This window comes from Kryptolebias marmoratus, linkage group LG15 (genome assembly GCF_001649575.2).
Source record: "Kryptolebias marmoratus isolate JLee-2015 linkage group LG15, ASM164957v2, whole genome shotgun sequence".
Classification (NCBI taxonomy): domain Eukaryota; kingdom Metazoa; phylum Chordata; class Actinopteri; order Cyprinodontiformes; family Rivulidae; genus Kryptolebias; species Kryptolebias marmoratus.
This window is the reverse complement of record NC_051444.1, coordinates 4,000,591-4,020,797: the sequence shown is the minus strand read 5'-3', so window position 1 is coordinate 4,020,797 and position 20,207 is coordinate 4,000,591. Positions and strand designations below refer to the sequence as shown.

Genomic DNA, 20,207 nt, shown 5'->3' with positions numbered 1-20,207 from the left:
ATTCATCAACGTCCGATATTTTTATACCGATGGTAAAAGCTACTCCGAGTTTCATTAACATAATCGATACTATAGCATAATCGATAAATAATGCTTACGTTTTTGTTTCTAAAAGTTTCTGTTTTGTCACGTATTTTGTTGTAACGTTTCAATCCGACACATTTAAGTGTAACACCGAGTAACAACGTGACCTTCTGCCAATGTTTAGGAGGAAGCGTGAACGGAGACGCGTGTGGACACAACCTGTGCGCTTTTTCAGACGCGCAACAAATTCCAGATGTCATTTGAGACAATTTAAAGAAAAAAGGAGCACCGGAAGAACCACGTGGTGACGCCACTAGTTCGACTTCCGTTCTTTTTCAAACAAAGTGACTTCTCTTGAAGGTTTTAACTCTTTTATTTACAATGCTACGGATCTTCACATCCAGGTGCTGTAATTTCCTCCTGAAAAGCACATCCCAGAAGGACATTACGTCATGTCTGTCACTCAACAGACTTTACAGACCATCCATCCCAGTTTACCACCTTTGTACAAGAAACTCTGTGGAAAGTGATGTCATCAAAGATGAAGGAGAAAAATCCAAGGAAACAGAAGCAATAGACCTGGACAAATGGAAATCTGTAATGACATCCCAAGCTGCATTCCCGGTGCAGAGACTCGGGGATGAAGAGGAGCCAGGTGAGGACGATGGTGACCTGAAACAAGCCGGAGCAGATCCAGACGGCCGCTCCTCGCTGGACGCAACTCGCGAGCTGGTTTCGATGTGGCGACAGGCCGGGAAGCTCGTGCCTCGAGAGATGACCGAGGACGAGGTTCAGACCCTCGCAGGTTTCACCACCAAGTCCTCCAGGAAGAAGTACCTGAAGTACCTGGCCATCCGGGAGAACTACAAGCTGGCTCGCAAAGAGAAGCAGCAGCAGAAGAAGGCAGAGAAAGAAGCCTTCTTCAACAAGAAAAGAGAGCTGGACGGCGATGAGGACGACCAACACAAACCCAAAAACGCTTTGATTCTCCAATTCTGGGACCGATCCCTGGACAAACTGCTGAACTGGAGAGCTGCCAATGCCATGGTCTTCGGGCAGCCGCTTGTGTTCGACATGAGCTACGACTCCAGCATGACCCCGAGGGAGCTGGAGAACACGGTGTCCCAGCTGCTGAAGGTGGAAGCGTTCAACCGGCGCGCCATCGACCCCTTCCACCTCCACTTCTGCAACCTGCAGCCGGACGGTCCCTACATGAAGGAGCTGCTGAAGCAGTACGGCGCCGAGACGTGGGAACGCCTGCTCATCACCAGCACGGAGCGGCAGCACGTCGACCTGTTCCCCAGGGAGCAGCTCGTGTACCTGACTGCAGACTCCCCCAACGTCCTCCGCGCCTTCGACAACTCAAAGGTCTACATCATCGGCAGCCTCGTAGACCGCTCGCTGCAGTCGGGCTTGTCGTTAGCCAACGCCAAGCGTCTGAAGCTCGCCACGGCTCGCCTGCCGCTCGACGAGTTCCTCAACTGGGACATAGGGACCAAAAATCTGACTCTGGACCAGATGGTACGCATCATGCTCGCCATCAAAGATACGGGGAAGTGGAAGGAGGCTCTGGAGTTCGTTCCGAAGAGGAAATACGAAGGCTTCTACCAACATCACACGCACACAGCGACTGCAAAGCCCCGAGGCAGGAGTCGAGTGTGGAGGGACGACGGCGACGGACCGCTGAGAACGTTTAAAGGACACAACTCTGATAAAGAGTCCGGCTTTGTTGGTAGAAAGAACGCAGGGAACACGACCGACGTACACGCTCCATTTAAAAGCAACACGGAAGCAAGAAAACGTGCAAACAGTTACAAGAAGTGGTGGCATGACGAGTGAATTCTTCCTCGTTAAGGACAGAAATGTTCGACGAGAGGAGAATAAACCGTTAAATGTTCAAATTCAGAGTGAATAAAAGACAAAAACAAGATGTTTTAAAAAGGTAAAAAAAAAAAACTTCTTTGGTTTTTATTTTATTCTTCCACGCAGAACGAAAAACGCATAAATAGTTTTTGATCATTTTCACAAGAAAAAAAACAACTTTATACAGAATAATTCAATCATTATAACACTACTGTTTTTAAATCTGACCAAAAAAATAAATCAGACCTGATTGATTGATATCAAATGTACCGTAACCAGGTTTTCTTTAGTGACAATACTGTCCAATAAGAAGAATAAATTCACTTTCAGAAACACTATTAAAATGCTTTTACAGCATTTAAAAACTAATTATTGATCAAATACAGTCCTTTCAAACACTGACAGCCGTAGAAAAAGCATCCATAGTTGGTTTAATGTTCGGATTTTTGCTCTTTAGCTTCCTGTGAAGCTGCAGCTCATTTCCTCAAGCATCAATGTAAGAAAATATAAAAACACGCTGATATGTTCCTAATATAGCTGCTCTCCTCGTAACACGGATAAAAATGTTCAAACTGAGCTGAAAGTCATCATTACTGCTTTAGAGTTCCTAATTAAAAATAAACTTCCTTATTTCTTCCCACAACACGATAAAATAAACACCAGGTTGATGCATTTAAACCATTATTTGTTAAAAAGAGAAACCTGCAGTAAATAAATAAAGTGACTCCCGTGTCGCTGCTACAGCACGATGATGTCTCCGGAGCAGCGCTCGCAGCAGTTAAAGGTGATGTTCTCGTAGCGGGTGTAAGGGTGGAACCTGCCGATGCTCTTCTTACTGCCGAGGAAGGGCGAGGAGGGGGAGGAGTCACTGGGCTGAGGCTCTGCCTTGTTTTCCGAACACGGGATTGGATTTAAACTCTTCAGCACCTGAGTTTTTTTTTTTTTTAACAAAAAAAGGGGGAAATGATTTTAATATATGTTTTCAGACAAGTAGAGAAAATAACGAGGAAAGGTTTGGAGCTGCTACCTTCTCGGCCATCTTCTCAGCCGGCGTGCTGCAGAGCTGCTCAGCTGCTGCGCTGCTGCTCTTCATCACGCCGCCGCCACCGCCCAGCAGGTGGGAGTTGATGGCGTCTGCCAGCTTGTGATTGGCTGCAGCCAGCTCCCCCATGCTGAGGGGCTGCGCACTGGGGTAGTAAGTCTGCTGTCTGCCCCACTGCAAAGACACCAGGAGCTGCTCCAAAGACCTGGAAATAAAAAAATATAAAAATAATGTTTTATCCGAGACATAAACTCCCAAAGAGCCTGAATGTTTGACACATTCTACATGTTCTGATCTTTTTAAAGCAGCAAACTTCACTTCAATCAGGAATTATTTAACTTTGTGAGTATCGAACGCAACAAAAAATAATAAATAATAATTCTAAACGTAGCTGAGAGCCGTTCACGACAAAAACGGCTACAACACGAGACGCTCTCCGTGATTGATGCGTGTTTTTCACTCCGAGGGCGCCGACACGCCGGGGAGGGCTGAAACTACGCAGCGACAGAGCCAAACAGACCGCGGAATAAAAGCCGGGATCGAAGCGACGACAGGAAGTCGGAGCAACCAGCCGCCGGCGAGAAGCTCGCTTCAGAGGAACGCTCGGAGGGAGGACGGTCCCGTCATCCTGAGGCCACAGGTTCGACCCCAGGTTGCGTCAGGCGTAAAACAACCACCAAATTATTCATGCGACCTCTGAGGAACGGAGCAGCAAGCCTGAAACTATGTTATTAACCAAAGTCACTCCTTTAATCTGCCTCATGTATCGTGCTGCTGTTAGTATCCTTTAACGTTTTTTAGATAATTTACTCATACAGTGAATAAAATTATGTGGGTCAAGTTTACGTTAGCTTGTTTTCAGTCCTGAAGCTCGAAGTTATTCATTCTTAACCCATCCTGGATAATGCTACCTGTGCGTGAGCGTCATGTCTCTGGTGAACTCCTCTCTCTCCAACAGCAGGTCCTGAATCGCTCCTTGTGCCTCTCTGGTTTGTCTCTGTAGAGCCGCTCGGGCGTTTGTCAGTTCCTCTGCCATGACTCTGAGGAAAAAAACGTTCAGTCGTCATGAAAACAGTGATTATGTTGATTTCCTAAAAGTGCGTCTAATCGTTCTCCAACAAATAAGTTGAAATCGTTTTTTTCTTTGAGACATCCTCCTCCTTTTTAAGCATTTATGATCGTGATGAAATCAGTTCCAGACGTTCTCACCTGCTGGCCAGAAACTTGCTCCTCCAGACGTCGCACTGGATGCTCATGCGCTCCAGCTGCTCGGCGGTGTGAGACAGACTCCGGCCCAGAGCCTCGTTCTCCAAAATGAGCTGATTCTTCTCCCGGGCCGAGCGCTCAAACTGGTATTCCAGGTCGTCGCCCACAGACGCCACCAGCAGTTTCTTTAGTTCGCGATTCACCTGGAGCAGGACGGAGACGTGTCAGAAAACGGCAGAACTCTCGCCCTGCCTGTCCACATCACCGGTTTCTTACCTCTGTCTGCACGCGGAGCTGGTTGGAAAGACCTTCCTTGTCCTGCAGGAGCCGGCGTTCAGAGTTCTGCAGTTTCTCCAGCTGCCCTCTCCAGTCCTCCACCTGAGGCGGCGGAGGAGAGCCCCGCTCCTTCTCCTCCTGCTGCCCCGTCTCTCCCCTCCCTTCGGCGGGTCCCGCCCGGCTGCTCCGGGTGATGGCAGCTCGCGGCACGATGATCCTCACCGCGTCCACCTCCACGCAGGCGTCTCGACCCACCTTGCCCAGGTGGAGCACCCCGAGAGGCTGCGGGGCGGCGGGGGCCGCGACATGAGGAGATTTGGGGCTGTGCTTCGGAGCAGCTATCTTCAGGAGGGGGGCTTCAGACGAAACAGCATCTGTGTTAGCCTCTAAGTTACCTGGTGGCTTCTCCGTTTCCATGCCATCACCAGCGCCTCGGATGGGCACGCTGGCAGAACCTGAAAGGAAACAGAAAATTAGGTGTTGCCTCAAATGTCCGACGTGCCCGGTACACACCTGGTAAGTTCAAGCCATGTCCCAGGTGCTAATGATGGAAAGTTTGATTCTCTTTACTGAAAAAGAATCGTGTTTTTACGTCATTTGAGTCACACACAAGCGCCAATCCCCACTGATTTTTACCGCTAAAAAAACTGATTTAAAACCAAAAAATGATCTCTTTCATTGTGGAGTGAAAAAAAAAGAAATAGTGAATTATTTCAGGGCAATGACACGACGTCCAGAACCGCAGACTTTAAACTCGAGAAAAGAATGGGCTGCTTTCTTTGAGACAAATTCTAATTTAACTCCAAATGTTTCCAGGTTTATAATATATAATGTCCAGATCACTGGTTTAGAAGTTTGTATTCTTAAAATGTGTATTGTTTACAGCTTTTCCTTTGGTATTAACTTCACCAGCAACAAAACTTAGAAGCCATAACTCAGATGAATAATTTTTCTGCCTTAAAAATCAACACGTGTGAATTATGTTTAATACAAAAGGGAAGAAAGATGGATTTCAAACAACATGTTTTGTAAACAAATGACCATAGACCACTAAAGCAGTCATTTTATCATCAGCTTGAAAACAAATGTAAAACTTTCTGATGTTAAAATAAAACATACCTCTCACAACAGCTGTCATGGTGGAAGAGGGCAGAAAATGAAGCAGAGACAAAACCCGACGTCCCCTCGTCCTGTCGTAAAAATAAACAGTAGAGATAATAGTTTGTTGTCAACAGTGACAGCTTTGTGTGTTGATGAAAGCAACCCGCTGGTCAGAGATCAGCGTTAACAGCTGATAACAATAGTTAGCTGATAAGCTAACATGCTAGCTGTTTGCTACAAGAATAAAGTTCCCCAGCGCATATCTCTTTATTATTAAGGCTCTATAATCAAGTTATTAGGTTATATTTCACTGCTCACTAAATGTCAAATGCTGTATATTAAATAACAAAATTATAAGTTGACTTACCGGGTAAAGGAGAGCTCGACCTCCTCGGGTAAATGTTTGTTTTTCCACCGGAAACAGTTGGCTTGTGTTTCGTGGTCTTTCTCGCCCCGAGTTTAGGCTCTCAGGCGATACTTCCGGTCAAAAGTGTTGTTTAAAACCCCGAGTTTGGGCTCTCAGGCGACACTTCCGGTCAAAAGCGCCTGTCGTGTTTCGCTTACTTTTAGAAAGAAAAAGAAAATTCACGAAATCAAAGTAAAATGTGTCAATTTTACACTCTGGACAATAAAATATTGTGTCGACGCAGGCTGACGACTGCAGCAGGAGATATAGACTCATTATCCAAAAAAAAATAAAAAATCCGTAGTCCAAATTCATCTCCAATCAGATTATTTACTGTTTTATAATATTTAATGCCATTGAGGAAATATTGCACTGGTTACGGGCAAGTCATTTTTTGATTAAGAACCGTTTGTGTCAAAGTAATAATTAGGCGGAACGTTTCTGCTCTGCCTATATTTGCTACACGGATGGCAATACTGCTGCAATGATAGTAAACAGCTCCTTTGTGCTGTTTTCCCCCCACTTTTTTGGCAGTTTTGTACCCAAACGTTGTCAAATCGATCAAACAAAACAACTTTTTGTGTATTTTTTTTAGAGTTTTAAAGTTGTTATTGTTATAATTATGGGAGTTCAGGGTCTGTGGAGGCTGCTGGAGAGCACCGGGAAACCCATCAACCCGGAGACCCTGGAAGGAAAGATTCTTGCTGTTGGTATCCTGACTTGAGGTGTTTTTTTGTTTGTTTATTTTACTTTTTTGTATTCATTGTTGCTAACGTAATGTCCAGTTGTCGTTTTTTCTTCCTGCATTAACTGCTGTTGAATCGTTTATTTGGGTATACTAACGCTTTTGAAAAATAGTTTTTTTTTTGTTAAAAACAATTTTTTTTATTTCAAAGTATTTTATAAGAGCTTTCAAATATTACCAAGAAAGACCATGTGTCTGGGTTAAGAAATAGGAAAGTGACAGCGTTTTAAAATTCTGAGTATATATAAAACTTACAGTTAATTAATGTCCTGAATGTAAAAAGTTGTCATCCGTCACATTCATTTGCATAATTTCTACATATTTTTTTTTTTATTTTTATCAGCAAAAATCTCATTACCATTTCCACATTTTGATTGTGAGGGGAAAAAAAGGTGCTGATGTATCAAACTGGTTAATTTTTGGAATATTGATAGTAAAAATATGAACTAACAGCCTATTAGGTTAATTTAAAATCCCTTTTGCTTCTTCAGGAAAAACAAGCAGCTTCAAAACGATCAACAGTTTTAAAAACAGGAAGTAAACAAGATGAGTGTTTTACCCGCTAGCCGAGAAAAATTATATTTTTGTTTAAGGGATGGCCCTGCCAGGTAGGAACCAAGATTACAGCCGAGTCAGCACTGATGGTCACACACGTAGTTTAGTAACCTCAACCAGACACCCTCAGACATCAGCATATGGCTGAACCAGGCAGTGAAGGGGGTCAGGGATCGGGATGGCAACAGTGTTCAGAACGCTCATCTCCTCACGCTCTTCCACCGCGTCTGCAAGCTGCTCTTCTTCCGCATCAGGCCAGTCTTTGTGTTTGATGGAGATGCTCCTCTGCTGAAAAAGCAGACCCTGGTAAGTTTATCACGGGTTCTAATGGGGTCAGTCCCAGTTGCAGTTTCATTTCACGTCACCTGCTCGAACCCCGCAGGCTCTGAGGAGGCAGAGGAAGGACGAGTTGACCCGCGAGTCCAAACAAACCAATGAGAAACTCCTGAAGACGTTCCTGAAGAGACAAGCGATCAAGGCCGCACTCGGAGATCAAAGGTGGTCGTTTTTAAAACCAACCAGATGTAAAACAATCGTAATCCCAACAGCTCCGTCTGAAGCGTCTCACATCGTTTTCCCTGCCACAGTAAGGATCCTCTGCCCAGCCTCTCCAGCGTCAGGAGGAACGAGGTGGACGACATGTACGTTCTGGCAGCCCTTCCACCGGCAGAGGAGAAGGAAAAGAGCAGGTCAGAGCCTGAAGACGCTACAGTTTTTATTTAAAAAGTCACATCACCTGTTAATTAAACATAATCAATCCTAAGAAAAAACAAGATTATTTTAACTATATTTTGGTCCAAATAGTCTGATGTATTTTTTAATTGTGGTTAATTCAGTTTCATCTTTGATGTCAGAACTCTAATCTTTTTATTGTGATATTTTCTTCTTGCAGCTCAGAAGAGGAAGAGGAGACAGAAGGAAATGAGGCTGACAGTTCTCACATCTATCAGGTAAAAGAATAATATGAGTGAAAACACTGACATCTCCACCGGAATGATTAAGTCTGAATTTACTCCGGGTCAAAAAGGATTGGGATGTTAGGGTGTATTTTGTAAAATAAAATAAACTGTAAATATTTTAATAGACTGGTTTCCAGAAATAAACCTAGAGAAGAGATAAGACGACACTGATATAAAATCTGACATCTTATCAAAATAAATGACATGAAGTCAATAAAATAATTTTAATCTTCAAAAAATGATTTTATATTTCTCTAAATGTTCTTGTTGTTTGCATTTTGTTTGACGTTTATGTCATTTTTAAAATAAAAAGCAGGGTTAAATTATTCTGAAGAAGCTTTTGGACTCATTTCTTACAGTTGCAGGTTTGGATTATATCTGACAGAGTTTGTAAGAGACAAAAAATCAAACTTGTCCTTTTTGGAAACTCCCATTCGAAGCCAGAATGTTTATTTTTTCTCAGGAAGAATTGTATGAAGACCCCGACTCTGTGGATATCAACTCAGACGAGTTCGCCAGCCTGCCTGCTGAGATGAAACACGAAATCCTCAAAGAAATGAAAGAATTCTGCAAAAGACGCCGGACCATGTTCCACAAACCCCCAGAGGTACGCGCTCATCTCGTTCTCGCTCCGATCTCCTCCTCCTCGCGGCTGACTTCTGCCCGTCTTCTCTCAGCGCTCGGGAGACTTTTCTCAGTACCAGCTGGCCGGCCTGCTGCAGAGGAACCGGCTGAACCAGCGCCTGGAGGGCGTCGAGAAGGAGATGAGCCAGCGCAGCGCCGGCGGAGCGCCGCAGCTCTGCCACAAGGGCGGAGATCAGCAGAGCCACAGAGTGGAGTCAAACCGGCTGCTTTCAGAAGACAACTCGCACTACATCCTTATAAAAGGTGAGACCGAGACGATGTTTGGCTTTAGCTGTGATATTTCATTATTTCAGTTTGTAGACTTCAGTCTTTGCCTGAAAGGCAGGAAATAAATGTAGTTTTAGGTGATTGTTTGTCCTAAAACTGTTTTATTGGTGAAAGTGACTTAAAGTTTAAAGTTGCAGCCTTGTGTTGAATATTTGTTGTCATTTTTTCATAAACAGGCTCCAAAAAGGCGGAAGCCGCCGCAGAGAGCCGGCCTGCAGCTTCCCCCTGGGCTGGGAGCTCCCTGCCGGGCTGCAGGAGAGCCGCAGACAAACCCAAACCTTTGTGGCGACCCGTCGGCGAAGAGGAGGAGGAGGAGGTGCAGGCTTCTTCCTCAAAGGACTCCAAGACCTCCGTGTCGAAGCCGCTGCAGGGGGACGCGTGTCCACCTTCGCCTCGGACTCTCGAGGCGATCCAGGCCGCTCTGGATGACGGCTCCAATGAGGAAGACCGGGATAAGGAGGACGGGAGAGCGTCTCCGCGTACGCTCCTGGCGATCCAGCAAGCCTTAACCCAGGAGGAGGACAGAGCAAGTGTCCCGCCCGCCAAACCAAAGACCAGTCTGGTCATCAGCAGCTCAGACGAGGAGGCGCAGGCCTCACCCGGAGAAACGTCGGACTTTCCAACGAACGCCGAAGACAGTCGGCTCGACAGCAGCTCTGAAGAAGAGATGGAGGAAGTGATCGAGCAGAGAAATAAAGCCCTTCGATTGGCAGCGCTCCAAGAAATGGAGGTCAGGTCGGAAGAGGGACAGGAAGAGCCGAAGAGGACGGAATCAGAAGCACCGGCTGCTGCGTCCAGTCCTGGAAACTTGGAGGAGAAGAAGAAGGTCGAAGGTCTGGAAGAGACGAACGGAGACGACGTGAAGTCAGACAGCGGCTCCGAAGGTAAAACGGCTCTAATGTTTGATTAAGTCCTGACAAGTGCTCATGTGTGGATTCTTCTCTTAGAGAGTTTTATTGAGGTGTCCGAAGAAGAAATTAAAGAGGAGGACGGAGACGAGGAGGACGTTACACGAGGAGAAACGAGACGTTCAGAAGGCGACGAAGGTCCGACAAGAAAAGAGGAACCGGCTGAAAGTTTAACCGAGGTTCCCGAGAATCCAGCTGCTGCTCGGGGTTCGGAGGAAGAGGAGGAAGAAGAGGAGGAATCAGAGGCTCAAAAACAGGAAAGAGAAGCGGAACCTGAAGCAGCAGGAGTCAGTGAATGGGAGCACATCGACATGGTGAGCTTTAAACTTCATCTTCAGCCTTGGTGAGGCTTTTATTTCTGTTTTAATTTGTTCTTTAAAACAATTATCAGATGGTTTGTACTAACATTAACATTTACAAACTCACTCCCAGGAAAGAAGAGATTAAATCCAGCAGATCTCCTTTATATGAAAAACTAACCTTTGTTTTCTTTATTTTTTAGAAAATATAAATTTATGCAAATAAAAGCTTTTAAATTGTTTTTTTCCTACAGTGAAACACAATCAAGACCTATTTATTACCTTTTTCTCCATCTTGGAGATGAAAAACTAAACATTTAGTTCCTTCTTGGTGTCATTTTAATACGTCTGGTCTCTTTATGATGCGTCTAAAACTAAAACAAACTTTAAATATATCAGATTTCGTGCTACATTACGGTTCGGAGGACAGGTTTCAGCTCACAAAGGGGTCCCTGGTTCTGGTTTCAGGGGGAACTGGAGGCTCTGGAGAGCTCGTTGGAGCTGGAGCAGAACAACCTGAGGGAGCAGAAACAGCAGCAGGAGCGAATGGCGAACACGGTCACCGGGCAGATGTACCTGGAGAGCCAGGTGAGCGCAGGAAGCATCCAACTGGTTCGGTTAAAGACATGTAGAGAACAACAAAAACATTATTATTATTTAATTTTAATCACAGTTAAGAGGCTTAAAGTAAATATACTGCAGTGAAAACACTTCAGAGCTCATGAAACATTTTTACACCCACTTTATGCATCAATGGATCCTATAAAATAAAACTAATATTGAATAATGTTGCGCTTTAATCTAAATTTAAGATACATTTAGATATTATTTGTTATGCACATTATAGTGAAGTATTTCCGTCACTGAAATTATCCGTGAAAGTAGCTTAAGTTGACAGTTATTCCTTCAAAGTTTGTAGACAAATAAAAAATCTCAGCAGAATATATAAAACATGGTAGCAGCGACGATAAAATTCTTGTAATTCCTCTAAAATGTTTTTTAAAAAATGGCGACCTCCATTTTCCCTTCGGTTGAGCGCCGTCGCGGTTGCTAGGCGACATGACGCGCGCTTCCGGTCCACCCGTCCTTTGAAGGGCGCGACCTTCGGAGGACGCAAAATCGGGACGCAGCACGTTTGTTGTCTGTGTTCAAACCCCAGGAGCTGCTCCGGCTGTTCGGCGTGCCGTTCCTGGTGGCTCCGATGGAGGCCGAGGCCCAGTGCGCGGCGCTGGACCGGGCCGACCAGACTCACGGGACCATCACGGACGACTCGGACGTGTGGCTGTTCGGAGGGCGACATGTTTACAAGAACTTCTTCAGCCAGAGCAAACACGTGGAGCTCTACCAGTACAGCGACCTGCAGAGCCAGCTGGGTCCGTGTTCACCTGCTCTCCTCTTTTTTTATTTTATTTTATTTCTCCGTTAACCGCCGGCGTTCCTCCGTCAGGCCTGGACCGAACCAAACTGATTAACCTGGCCTACCTGCTGGGCAGCGACTACACGGAGGGCGTGCCGGGAGTCGGGTACGTGACGGGCGTGGAGATCCTGAACGAGTTTCCAGGGCCGGCGTTGGAGCCGCTGATGCAGTTCAGGTGTGTGTGGGGGAGGGGGCGGGGCTCCAACAGCCTCAGGTGTATGTGGGGGAGGGGCTTCAACAGCCTCAGGTGGACTACAAGAGCTGCAAGAGAGGCCGAAGCTGAGCTGCGTAAAAAAGCAAAACATTAGCTAAAACCTAAAGTAGCCAAACACTAGCTAAAAGCTGCAGAAGGCTAGCTAAAAGTTACAGTAGCAAAATTAGATTTAGAACCCAAAAGTAGCAAAAGGCTAGCTAAAAGTTGCATATGGCTAACTAGAAGTTAAAGTAGCAAAATGCTAGTTAAAGTAGCCAAACATTAGCTAAACACTGTAAAAAGCTAGCTAGAAGCTAAAAGTTCATGTAGCAAAACACTAGCTAAAAGCTGCAGAAGGCTAGCTAAAAGTTAAAGTAGCAAAATTATATTTAGAAGCCAAAAGTAGCAAAAAGCTAGTTTAAAAGCTAGAGAAGCAAAGGGCTAGCTAAACATTTAAGTGGCAAAAGACTAGCTAAAAGCTACACAAAGCTTGCTAGAAGCTAAAAGCAGCAAAATGATAGCTACTAGCAAAAAGCTAGCTAAAAGTTGCAGAAGGCTAGCTAGAAACTAAAGAAGCAAAATGATATTTAAAAGCCAAAATAGCAAAATGCTAGATAAAAACTAAAATTAGCAAAGGTTGGCTAAAGCTAAGGGTAGCAAAATGCTAGCTAAAAGCTAAAAGTAGCATAAGACGACAACAACAGAGCCAGTCTGCTGAATCCGATTCATTTCTGTGGTAAAAACAGTTTGTAAATAAAGTTAAATCTTTCAAAAAGTATAAAAGTTATAAAACAGAAAAGTCAGAGCAGCGATCTCCTAAACGAGCCGAAGGTTTTGACACACGAACAGAAAGCTTTAAGACTGTAGCCGAAGTAAACCTGTGGCTCGAACACATCTTCATGCTGATTGGTTCGGTTCACAGCAGTCAATTAAAGTCCGTCTGGTTGTTCTGCGGCAGGAAATGGTGGACCAAGGCTCAGGACAACAAGCGGCTGGCAGCTGATCCCCGAGACACGAAGGTGAAGAAGAAGCTGAGGGACCTGAAGGTGCAGCCCGGCTTCCCGAACCCGGCCGTGGCTCAGGCGTACCTGGAGCCGGTCGTGGATCCGTCGGGCGGCTCCTTCAGCTGGGGGCGCCCACAGCTCGACGCCATCAAAGAATATCCTGTTTCCGTCCCCGTCCCCGTCTCTGTGTGTCCACCAACTGAAAGGTTTTCCTTGACTGCTGTCCCACGTTCTGCCTGAGTCGGTTCGGCTGGAGCAGCCGAAGGACGGAGGAGACTCTTCAGCCTGTGGTCAAACAGCTGAACTGCCAGCAGGTGAGGAAGAGACTCAACCAAACAGAAACATTTATTTCATGCAGGAAAATAAACGATAAAAGTTCGTTTCACCTTTGTTGACGCTTTCAGACTCAGAGGAGAATCGACTCTTTCTTCCGCCTGGAGCAGCAGGAGAAGCAGGCGATCCGCAGCCAGCGGCTCCGCCGAGCCGTCACCTGCCTGAAGAGGAAGGAAGGAGGAGGAGGTGGGGAGGAGGAGGAGGTCCAGTCACCGTCCAAGCCTAAGAAGAGGACCACGAAGGAGACGGAGGAGGTGGACAGGTCCGTGGCAGCTGGAGGGTTTCTGGGCTCCGGGCCGACCGCCGGGCCGACCGCCGGGCCGACCGCCGGGCCTCCTCTCCGTCGCCCCGCCGAGGAGATCAGGAGGAGCAGCAGCAGCTCCGGCGGGGACAGTGACGGCGAGGGGGCGGTTGCCATGGTCACAGCCCGGCCCGTCTTCGAGGGCAACAAGCGAGGACGTGGAGGACGACGGGCGAGAGGAAGGAACCTGAAATGTTCCGTAAACAAGCTGTGAGGAACGGGTCACGTTCCTATAAACCCGCCAGGTTATTTTATTCGTTATTATTCATCAACAGGAAACACGTCTTCTTGTTTGGACAGATCTGTAGAATACAAAAAATAAATAAATACTTATTTTGCAATAAAATGTTTATTTGTTTATTTTATTCCTTTTTGAATTTTAACAGGACTTCTGGACGTCTTCACCTCTTCAACACCAGATACTAAATATTTATACAAAAATGTGATCAATAAACAAATATAAATAATGTTACCTTAGTCTGAACGCTAAGGAAGCTGAAGCTGAGATGGTAAAGCTAAAAGTAGCTAAAATGAAAATGCTATTAAAAGCAGTAAAAGGTTAGCTAAAAGCTAAAGGTAGTAAACGGCTATTTAAATGCTATAAGTAGCCAAAGTTAGCTAATGGCTATGAGTAGGACAAGACTAGTTTAAAGATAAAGTTTTAAAAAAGCTAGCTAAATTAGCAAAATGTTAGCTAAAAGGTTAATGTAGCAAAAGGCTTGGTAAAACCAACAAAAGGTTAGCTAATAGCAGAATAGTAGCTCAAAACTTAGCATAAGAAGATAAAATTAGAGCAAATGTGCTGAAAGCATAAAATCAGCAAAATGTTAGCGAAAAGTAGCAAAAGGCTAGATAAACACTATAAATAGCAAGAAGCTAGCTTAAAGATAACGTATGAAAAGGCTAACTGAAATCAGCAAAAAGTTAGCTAAAAGTGAAAGGCTAGGCAAAAGCTAAATGTAACAAAGGCTAGCTAAATTAGCAGTTCGTTAGCTAAGAGGTAAATGTAGCAAAACGCGAGCTAAAACCAGCTAACTGTTAGCAAATAGTAGCAAAAGGATAGCTAAAAGTAGCAGAATGGTAGCTCAATCCTTAAAGTAGCATAAGAAGACAAAACTAGAGCAAATGTGCTGAAAGTATAAAAGTAGCTAAATGTTAGCTAAAAGCTAAAGGTAGTAAAAGGCTATTTAAAAGTGATAAGTAGCAAAAGTTTGCTAATGTCTATGAGTAGCAAGAGACTAGCTTAAAGATAAAGTATGCTAAATAAGCAAAATGTTAGCTAAAAGCTAAATGTAGCAAAAGGTGAGCTAAAACCAACAAAAGCAAAATGGAGCTGAATGGTAGCTCAAACCTTAAAGTAGCATAAGAAGATAAAATTAGAGCAAGTCTGCTGAAAGTATAAAAGTAGCTAAATATTAGCTAAAAGCTGGGAAATGGCTAAAAGTAGCTTAAGAAGACATAAACAGCCAGCAGCTGAAGCAGATTTTAAAGAGAACAAAGTTTCTGAAAGAACTGAGGAGATCTCAGTGTTTCTCTGGGGAACATATTTGTAAACAAAGTTAAATAATCTGAAAAGTATAAAAGTTACTAAAACCAAAAGCCGAAGCAGCTGTCTGCTGAAAAAGCCGAACGTTTAGATATAAGAAAGAGTAAAACAGAACAAAGTGTGCAGAAGTAGTTTTATGGAAAAAAAAAAATCATAAATCACATTTCTGCGTTCTGGTTTGTTCTTCTATTTTTATTTTTAAGTTCTGTCTCCGGTAACTAAAGCCTCAGTTTCCCCCCCGTTTCCTCTCCAGCCGAAGTTTAGCCACGAGGCAGAGCAGCTGCTGGTGTCCGTCAGATTTACTGCGAGGCTGGAAATGCGTCCAGGATCTGAGGCTCGGCGTGGGATTGTTGGACAAGAAATTGGGAAACATTGTGTTTGTGCGTAACCCGAGGCCTCGGAGGTCAGAGATCAGGATCCACGCCGACCCACATCTAAAGGGCTTCACCCCCATGCAGGAAAAACTGCCTCTGGCTGAGATTCAAGCGAGCGTCCCGTTTTGGTCGTCCTCTCTCCTGATCCTGGACTCCTGCAGACATGGAGACGGGACACCAGAAGGCCACGGGGGACTCAAAGGCCAAACAGGAAGGTAAGAATTTGGACGATCTGGTCAACAGGAACCATTTTTTCCCCCCAGTTTCATCCCAGTTATTGATAGTTTAAGCAACAATGCATCATACATGAATCAAAGCCCGAAGCAGAGACGTTAAAAGTCCAACTGCTGTCCAACAACCTTTGTCCCTCAGTGGGCTTTCCTGACCTTTCACTAAACCAGCCAAAGCTTTTCAGCGGCTGCCAACGCTGACAGGAGCGAAGCTGCAAACAAATACACCGAGCTCAGCGGGAGATTACGAACCGAAATGTCAATCCCCGGACAGAAAATCGTACCTAGGATGGTGTTTCAGGGCCTTTTGTTTTTAAAATAAACACCTCGTTTATTACCTTTCCAACCTCTTTCGGGCAGCAGAAACATTTATTACGTTTAGTTGAATAATTAGCAGTGTTTAAAAGTGGATGCAGGAAAGACTATGGGGTGCGGAGGGTGCTGCAGCACTCCCCCCTGATTGATGCCAGAGGACATGGACGTCCGAATCCAGTTAAAGATTAAAATAAATGAAAGTAAAACTGAAAAAAAGCCCATTTTCAGACGAGACATTTCATTGTTTATCCAGAGAGTTTAAAAACAACTCTTATGTTTTCAGTACCGTTTGTTTGTTTGTTTGTTTGTGGACAAGATTAACTCAAAAAGTTACGAACGGATTTTCACGAAATTTCTAGGAAACGTCAAACCTTGGTACAAGGAATTAAATCTGCACAGTTGGACACCTCTTAGGTCAAAGAGTGATCACCATTGATTTCAAGGTCAAGGGATCAAAGGTCAACATTACAGCTGACCCGGTGCTCTGACTGTCCAACAGAGTGATGTAGGAACGTCAAATTGCACAGCTGGACGCCTCAGGGGTCAAAGGTGATGCCTGTTGATTTCAAGGTTCATGAGGTCAAAGGTCACAGGTGACCCTTTAGTTTTCGGTTTCTGTTAACCTGCAAGCAAACAGGAAGTGGTTCAAATTCCTGAAAGTATGAACAGGATGCGACAAAGTTTGATCTCAAAATGAACAAAATAATCAGATATTACAAAAAAAAAAAAAAATCGATAAATGGGTAACGATAAACTGCATTAAGCCACGCCCATTTTACCTGAGCGTTCCTACCTTGTAGACGCGACTTTAAAGCGTCGTCTCCAAACTCTGAGCCAAATTTCGTAACGATCGGATTTACGCAAAATAAAAGTTCTGGTTCCTGTCGCCCCCTAGTGTCGAATGTTTGTCAGATTTGGTGTTTTAACTCAAAGTATCGAGTGTCGATTTCATCCAATCAGCTTGTTAGCAACAAATATTTACATCTAATTTTGCTGTTTTTTGTTAAATAATCCCTCGCCCTTCATGACGTTGACTCAGCTCCGTGTTCAGATCCAAACCTCGCAGAAGATTTAATGTTCTTTAAACAAAGCGTCCATTTTTTTTTTTTGTAGATGCCAAAGCAGGTGGAGCGGCGGACACGGAGCTGGCCGAAGCCATCATGTCTCGCCGTTTCCACCCGTCGGTGATCGGCCCGGAGACGTGGGAGGGGTACGTCTTCTCTGACCTGGAGATCCGGATCAAGGAGTCCACGGACCTGTACGGGGCGATCCTCTGGCCCTCGGTTGGTCCTCTGTCCTCGTTCTGTGGCGTCCTTTAAATTTGGACCTTTTCTGCTGAGCTCTGAACTGGGTTCCCCCCTCCTCCTCACAGGCGATGGTGCTGTGTCACTTCTTAGAAACCAACCGAGACGCCTTCAGCCTGGCAGAGAAGAACGTCATCGAGCTGGGAGCTGGAACCGGACTCGTCACCATTGTGTCCAGCATGTTAGGTGCTGAAGAATAACAGACAGATCTTATTCTGTCTCTCTTTGTTTCGCTCTCGTCTAATCGGTCAACTTCTCCGTCTCTCCAGGAGCAAAGGTAACATCTACCGACCTACCGGATGTGTTGGGGAACCTGCAGTACAACGTGACGCGCAACACCAAGAACAGATGCAAATACATCCCTTTGGTACGTTTCTTTTTATCCTTTTACAGAATCACGGTGATATTTATTAAAATCCAAGCTCAGTATGTGAGGGTCGGTTTTCACTGCTTTGCCGATGACATCCGGGTTTATTTACCTGTTCGGTTGAGCTGCCTAAATGAAATTATAACATTTAAATCTCAATAAAAATCAGACACAAGTCATCAGTTCTGGTAAATCCACACAGTCGCTCTGCTGATGAGAATTTATAGGTTTTTAGTTTTGATAGATCCTTCAAGTTGGGGAATAAAGCAATTAATCAAGCTTTACCTAAAGGGGATCGTCTCCTCATTAAAGACCTAAAAAGTCATCGGAGAGTCCTGTATGTCCAGAACGAAGCAGCTCATCTTTTAGACCCGTAACTGAAGAGAAGAAGAAGTCCTTGTAACTTCGGTGCAGCTGTGGACTTGACGAGGAGCAGGTGAGGTGGGCGTGGCAGGCATGAATGGAAAACTACTGGGGAGGTGAACGGTGACAAGACAGAAACACAGAAACCCAAAACTATGACACCTCTTTAACATCTGCACTCCAGGAGGAGCCTTAAAGTCCGCCAGCCAGTTTTCTCCGAGACGTTCCAGGATCCGAATAAAAACAGGAGGGTTGGGAAACAGTTTATCTCCTCATAAACGGGCGGCGGAGACCGTCGAGTCTTTAAAACCTCTGCTGAGGATTCTGAAGCTCTTTGGTCAACTTCGGTTGTTTTTAATAAACAAAATAAGGAGCAGTAAATATGATAAACTGCAAACATTTTTTCAGATGATTCCGACTCTGTACGATGTTTCGGTGCAGGTTTCTTTAATAAATGCGCCCCTCTGATGTTTGCCTGCAGGTCACTGAGCTGATCTGGGGTCAGCAGGTGCCTCAGCGTTTCCCTCGCGCCACACATCGGTTCGACTACATCCTGGCAGCCGACGTGGTTTACGGCCACCCTCACCTGGACGAGCTGATGGACACCTTCGACTACCTGTGCCAGGACCACACTCAGATACTTTGGGCCATGCGGTTCCGGCTGGACCCGGAGAACAGCTTTGTGGATCGCTTCCGGCAGCGTTTTCACCTGGAGGAGCTGTACGACCTGCCCAGCCTGAGCATTAAACTGTACCGAGCCTGGAGGAGGGCCGGGGACCGAACCGCCGACCCAGCAGAACTCTGAGTGTTTCTGAAGTCCCGGTGGTTTGGGTTCGTCCTCAGCTCCCAGTCAGAGTTTGGCTGAAAATAAGACGAAAACGGAAACAAGAGGCGAAGTCAGCGAGGAGGAGAGGGCAAATTAAAAACCTGAGTTCAGCTGAAGGCCGGCGAGCAGAAACGACGGCTGCAGGGAGGCGATCGGCTCAGATCGAACCTTTCAGCTTCAGACGGCAGCAGCAGAGACGCTTCTCAACCAAAGTGTGAAAAAAGTCTTAAATGTCCAATAAACTACAAGATAACGACGACACAAACTGCTGGAATATTCCCTCTCCTTCATGACTACAGCTGTTTTCAAAAAATGTCTTATTTTGGAGTTTTATTTTTATTTGTCGTCACTTAAAGACCCTTTGTTTGGTGCCTAATGACCCATATTGGGGTCCCGACCCCAGCTTTGGGAACCATGATTGAATCCATCTCTTCTTAAACTGTGTTTTGTTTTTTATCCTATTGATATTTAAAGACGATTGTTGATCATATTCTGCACTGGTCTGTTTTTATTGATCATTAAGTCTAATTAAAGGAAATTTGTGTTTAATAAGTTAGTTTTACAGTTTGATAAAAATGGCAGCATTTTGTAAATATACCAGCTGGTTTGGTTTCATTCATTTATTTTTTTTTTTATGCTTTAGAAGCTCAAACGGCTCTTCGTCGCACCTTTTCTGGTCTCATGTCTCCACGAAGACACTTTTAGTTGCGGCGGCCATATTAGGGAGAAAATGTGCCGCTTCGGTAACTCGAACGCCAACGCTTGGCCCAATTGTTTCCATTCTTTGGAAACTCTCCCGTTCGCCTAATTATCTTGGAAATAGTCCGTTGGAGTCACTCGCTGCGAATGTTGAACCCGATACGCTAACGGTTCCAAATCCCTCAAAGTTTTCAGGGTCGTTTTCTGTCCCGTAACCCCCTCGTCTTCCTGCCTCCCGCCGGGAGGACGTGCTGACGAGCTGGATTAAACCAAAAGGAGGCTGCGAATATCGCCGCCATTGTCAGCGGGAATAAACGCTCGACAGCTGAAGGCCTTGAGCGAATATCGGCTCGCTGTCACTCTCTGAAAGCCAAACAGCGTCTCTCTGAGAGGACGCCGCCCGCCGTCGAGCTTTTTAACAAAATAAAGCGCGTTTTACAAAACCCACCCTGGATTAAAACGACTCTGATGTAAATCAGTTTAAACGACCGGCGTGGGATGTTTCATGTTTGAATGTGACCGGCGTGGCGGGGAGGGGGCGGGTTATTCGAGGCCCCCGTCTCGAGACGTGCGGCCCCGATCCTGTTACCCCCCGAGCTCTGCTGGAGCAATCAAGGCCAGGAAAAGGCGAGCCAGTAA

At 45.2% G+C, this 20,207-nt stretch overlaps 4 protein-coding genes across 5 annotated transcripts; 3 read left to right on the top strand and 1 right to left on the bottom strand.

Annotated features, from left to right (window-relative positions):
- Nucleotides 1–65: 65 nt before the first annotated feature.
- trmt10c (tRNA methyltransferase 10C, mitochondrial RNase P subunit) lies at nt 66–2,006 on the top strand. Its single transcript, XM_017403846.3, has one exon. The coding sequence runs from the start codon at nt 406–408 to the stop codon at nt 1,861–1,863; it is 1,458 nt and encodes a 485-aa protein (XP_017259335.1). The 5' UTR covers nt 66–405; the 3' UTR covers nt 1,864–2,006.
- On the bottom strand, nt 1,957–6,002 carry blzf1 (basic leucine zipper nuclear factor 1). Its single transcript, XM_017403856.3, has 7 exons — nt 5,880–6,002; nt 5,531–5,601; nt 4,412–4,866; nt 4,139–4,338; nt 3,841–3,969; nt 2,915–3,134; nt 1,957–2,814 (listed from the first exon to the last, which is right to left on the bottom strand). The coding sequence occupies exons 2-7, from the start codon at nt 5,547–5,549 to the stop codon at nt 2,626–2,628; spliced, it is 1,212 nt and encodes a 403-aa protein (XP_017259345.1). The 5' UTR covers nt 5,550–5,601; nt 5,880–6,002; the 3' UTR covers nt 1,957–2,625.
- A 371-nt stretch (nt 6,003–6,373) lies between these two features.
- On the top strand, nt 6,374–13,890 carry ercc5 (excision repair cross-complementation group 5). Of its 2 annotated transcripts, none has more exons than XM_017403837.3 (15): nt 6,374–6,628; nt 7,349–7,524; nt 7,601–7,716; nt 7,806–7,907; nt 8,111–8,168; nt 8,641–8,784; nt 8,855–9,065; nt 9,266–9,973; nt 10,037–10,311; nt 10,765–10,884; nt 11,456–11,669; nt 11,744–11,888; nt 12,865–13,065; nt 13,140–13,224; nt 13,315–13,890. In XM_017403837.3, exons 1-15 carry the CDS (start codon nt 6,541–6,543, stop codon nt 13,756–13,758), a joined length of 3,087 nt encoding a protein of 1,028 aa, XP_017259326.1. In that variant the 5' UTR covers nt 6,374–6,540; the 3' UTR covers nt 13,759–13,890. The 2 variants fall into 2 exon arrangements, with proteins under 2 accessions (XP_017259326.1, XP_017259320.1); XM_017403831.3 differs by having other exon boundaries at nt 7,601–7,719.
- A 1,458-nt stretch (nt 13,891–15,348) lies between these two features.
- mettl21e (methyltransferase like 21e) lies at nt 15,349–19,359 on the top strand. The gene is made up of 5 exons (XM_017441271.3): nt 15,349–15,679; nt 17,123–17,292; nt 17,382–17,499; nt 17,583–17,680; nt 18,525–19,359. The coding sequence occupies exons 1-5, from the start codon at nt 15,628–15,630 to the stop codon at nt 18,846–18,848; spliced, it is 762 nt and encodes a 253-aa protein (XP_017296760.1). The 5' UTR covers nt 15,349–15,627; the 3' UTR covers nt 18,849–19,359.
- The last annotated feature ends 848 nt before the right edge of the window (nt 19,360–20,207 follow it).

Excerpts from the sequence above, each read along its gene's own strand:
- trmt10c (XM_017403846.3), top strand. The coding sequence starts at position 406 with ATGCTACGGATCTTCACATCCAGGTGCTGTAATTTCCTCCTGAAAAGC.
- blzf1 (XM_017403856.3), bottom strand. Across the intron at positions 3,135-3,840 it reads GACATGACGCTCACGCACAG|GTCTTTGGAGCAGCTCCTGG; the intron begins GTAGCATTATCC and ends TTTTATTTCCAG. Across the intron at positions 2,815-2,914 it reads CTGAGAAGATGGCCGAGAAG|GTGCTGAAGAGTTTAAATCC; the intron begins GTAGCAGCTCCA and ends AAAAAAACTCAG.
- ercc5 (XM_017403831.3), top strand. The coding sequence starts at position 6,541 with ATGGGAGTTCAGGGTCTGTGGAGGCTGCTGGAGAGCACCGGGAAACCC. Across the intron at positions 10,312-10,764 it reads AATGGGAGCACATCGACATG|GGGGAACTGGAGGCTCTGGA; the intron begins GTGAGCTTTAAA and ends TTCTGGTTTCAG. Across the intron at positions 13,066-13,139 it reads CAGCTCGACGCCATCAAAGA|GTTCTGCCTGAGTCGGTTCG; the intron begins ATATCCTGTTTC and ends CTGCTGTCCCAC.
- mettl21e (XM_017441271.3), top strand. The coding sequence starts at position 15,628 with ATGGAGACGGGACACCAGAAGGCCACGGGGGACTCAAAGGCCAAACAG. Across the intron at positions 15,680-17,122 it reads CTCAAAGGCCAAACAGGAAG|ATGCCAAAGCAGGTGGAGCG; the intron begins GTAAGAATTTGG and ends TTTTTTTTGTAG. Across the intron at positions 17,293-17,381 it reads GGGCGATCCTCTGGCCCTCG|GCGATGGTGCTGTGTCACTT; the intron begins GTTGGTCCTCTG and ends TCCTCCTCACAG.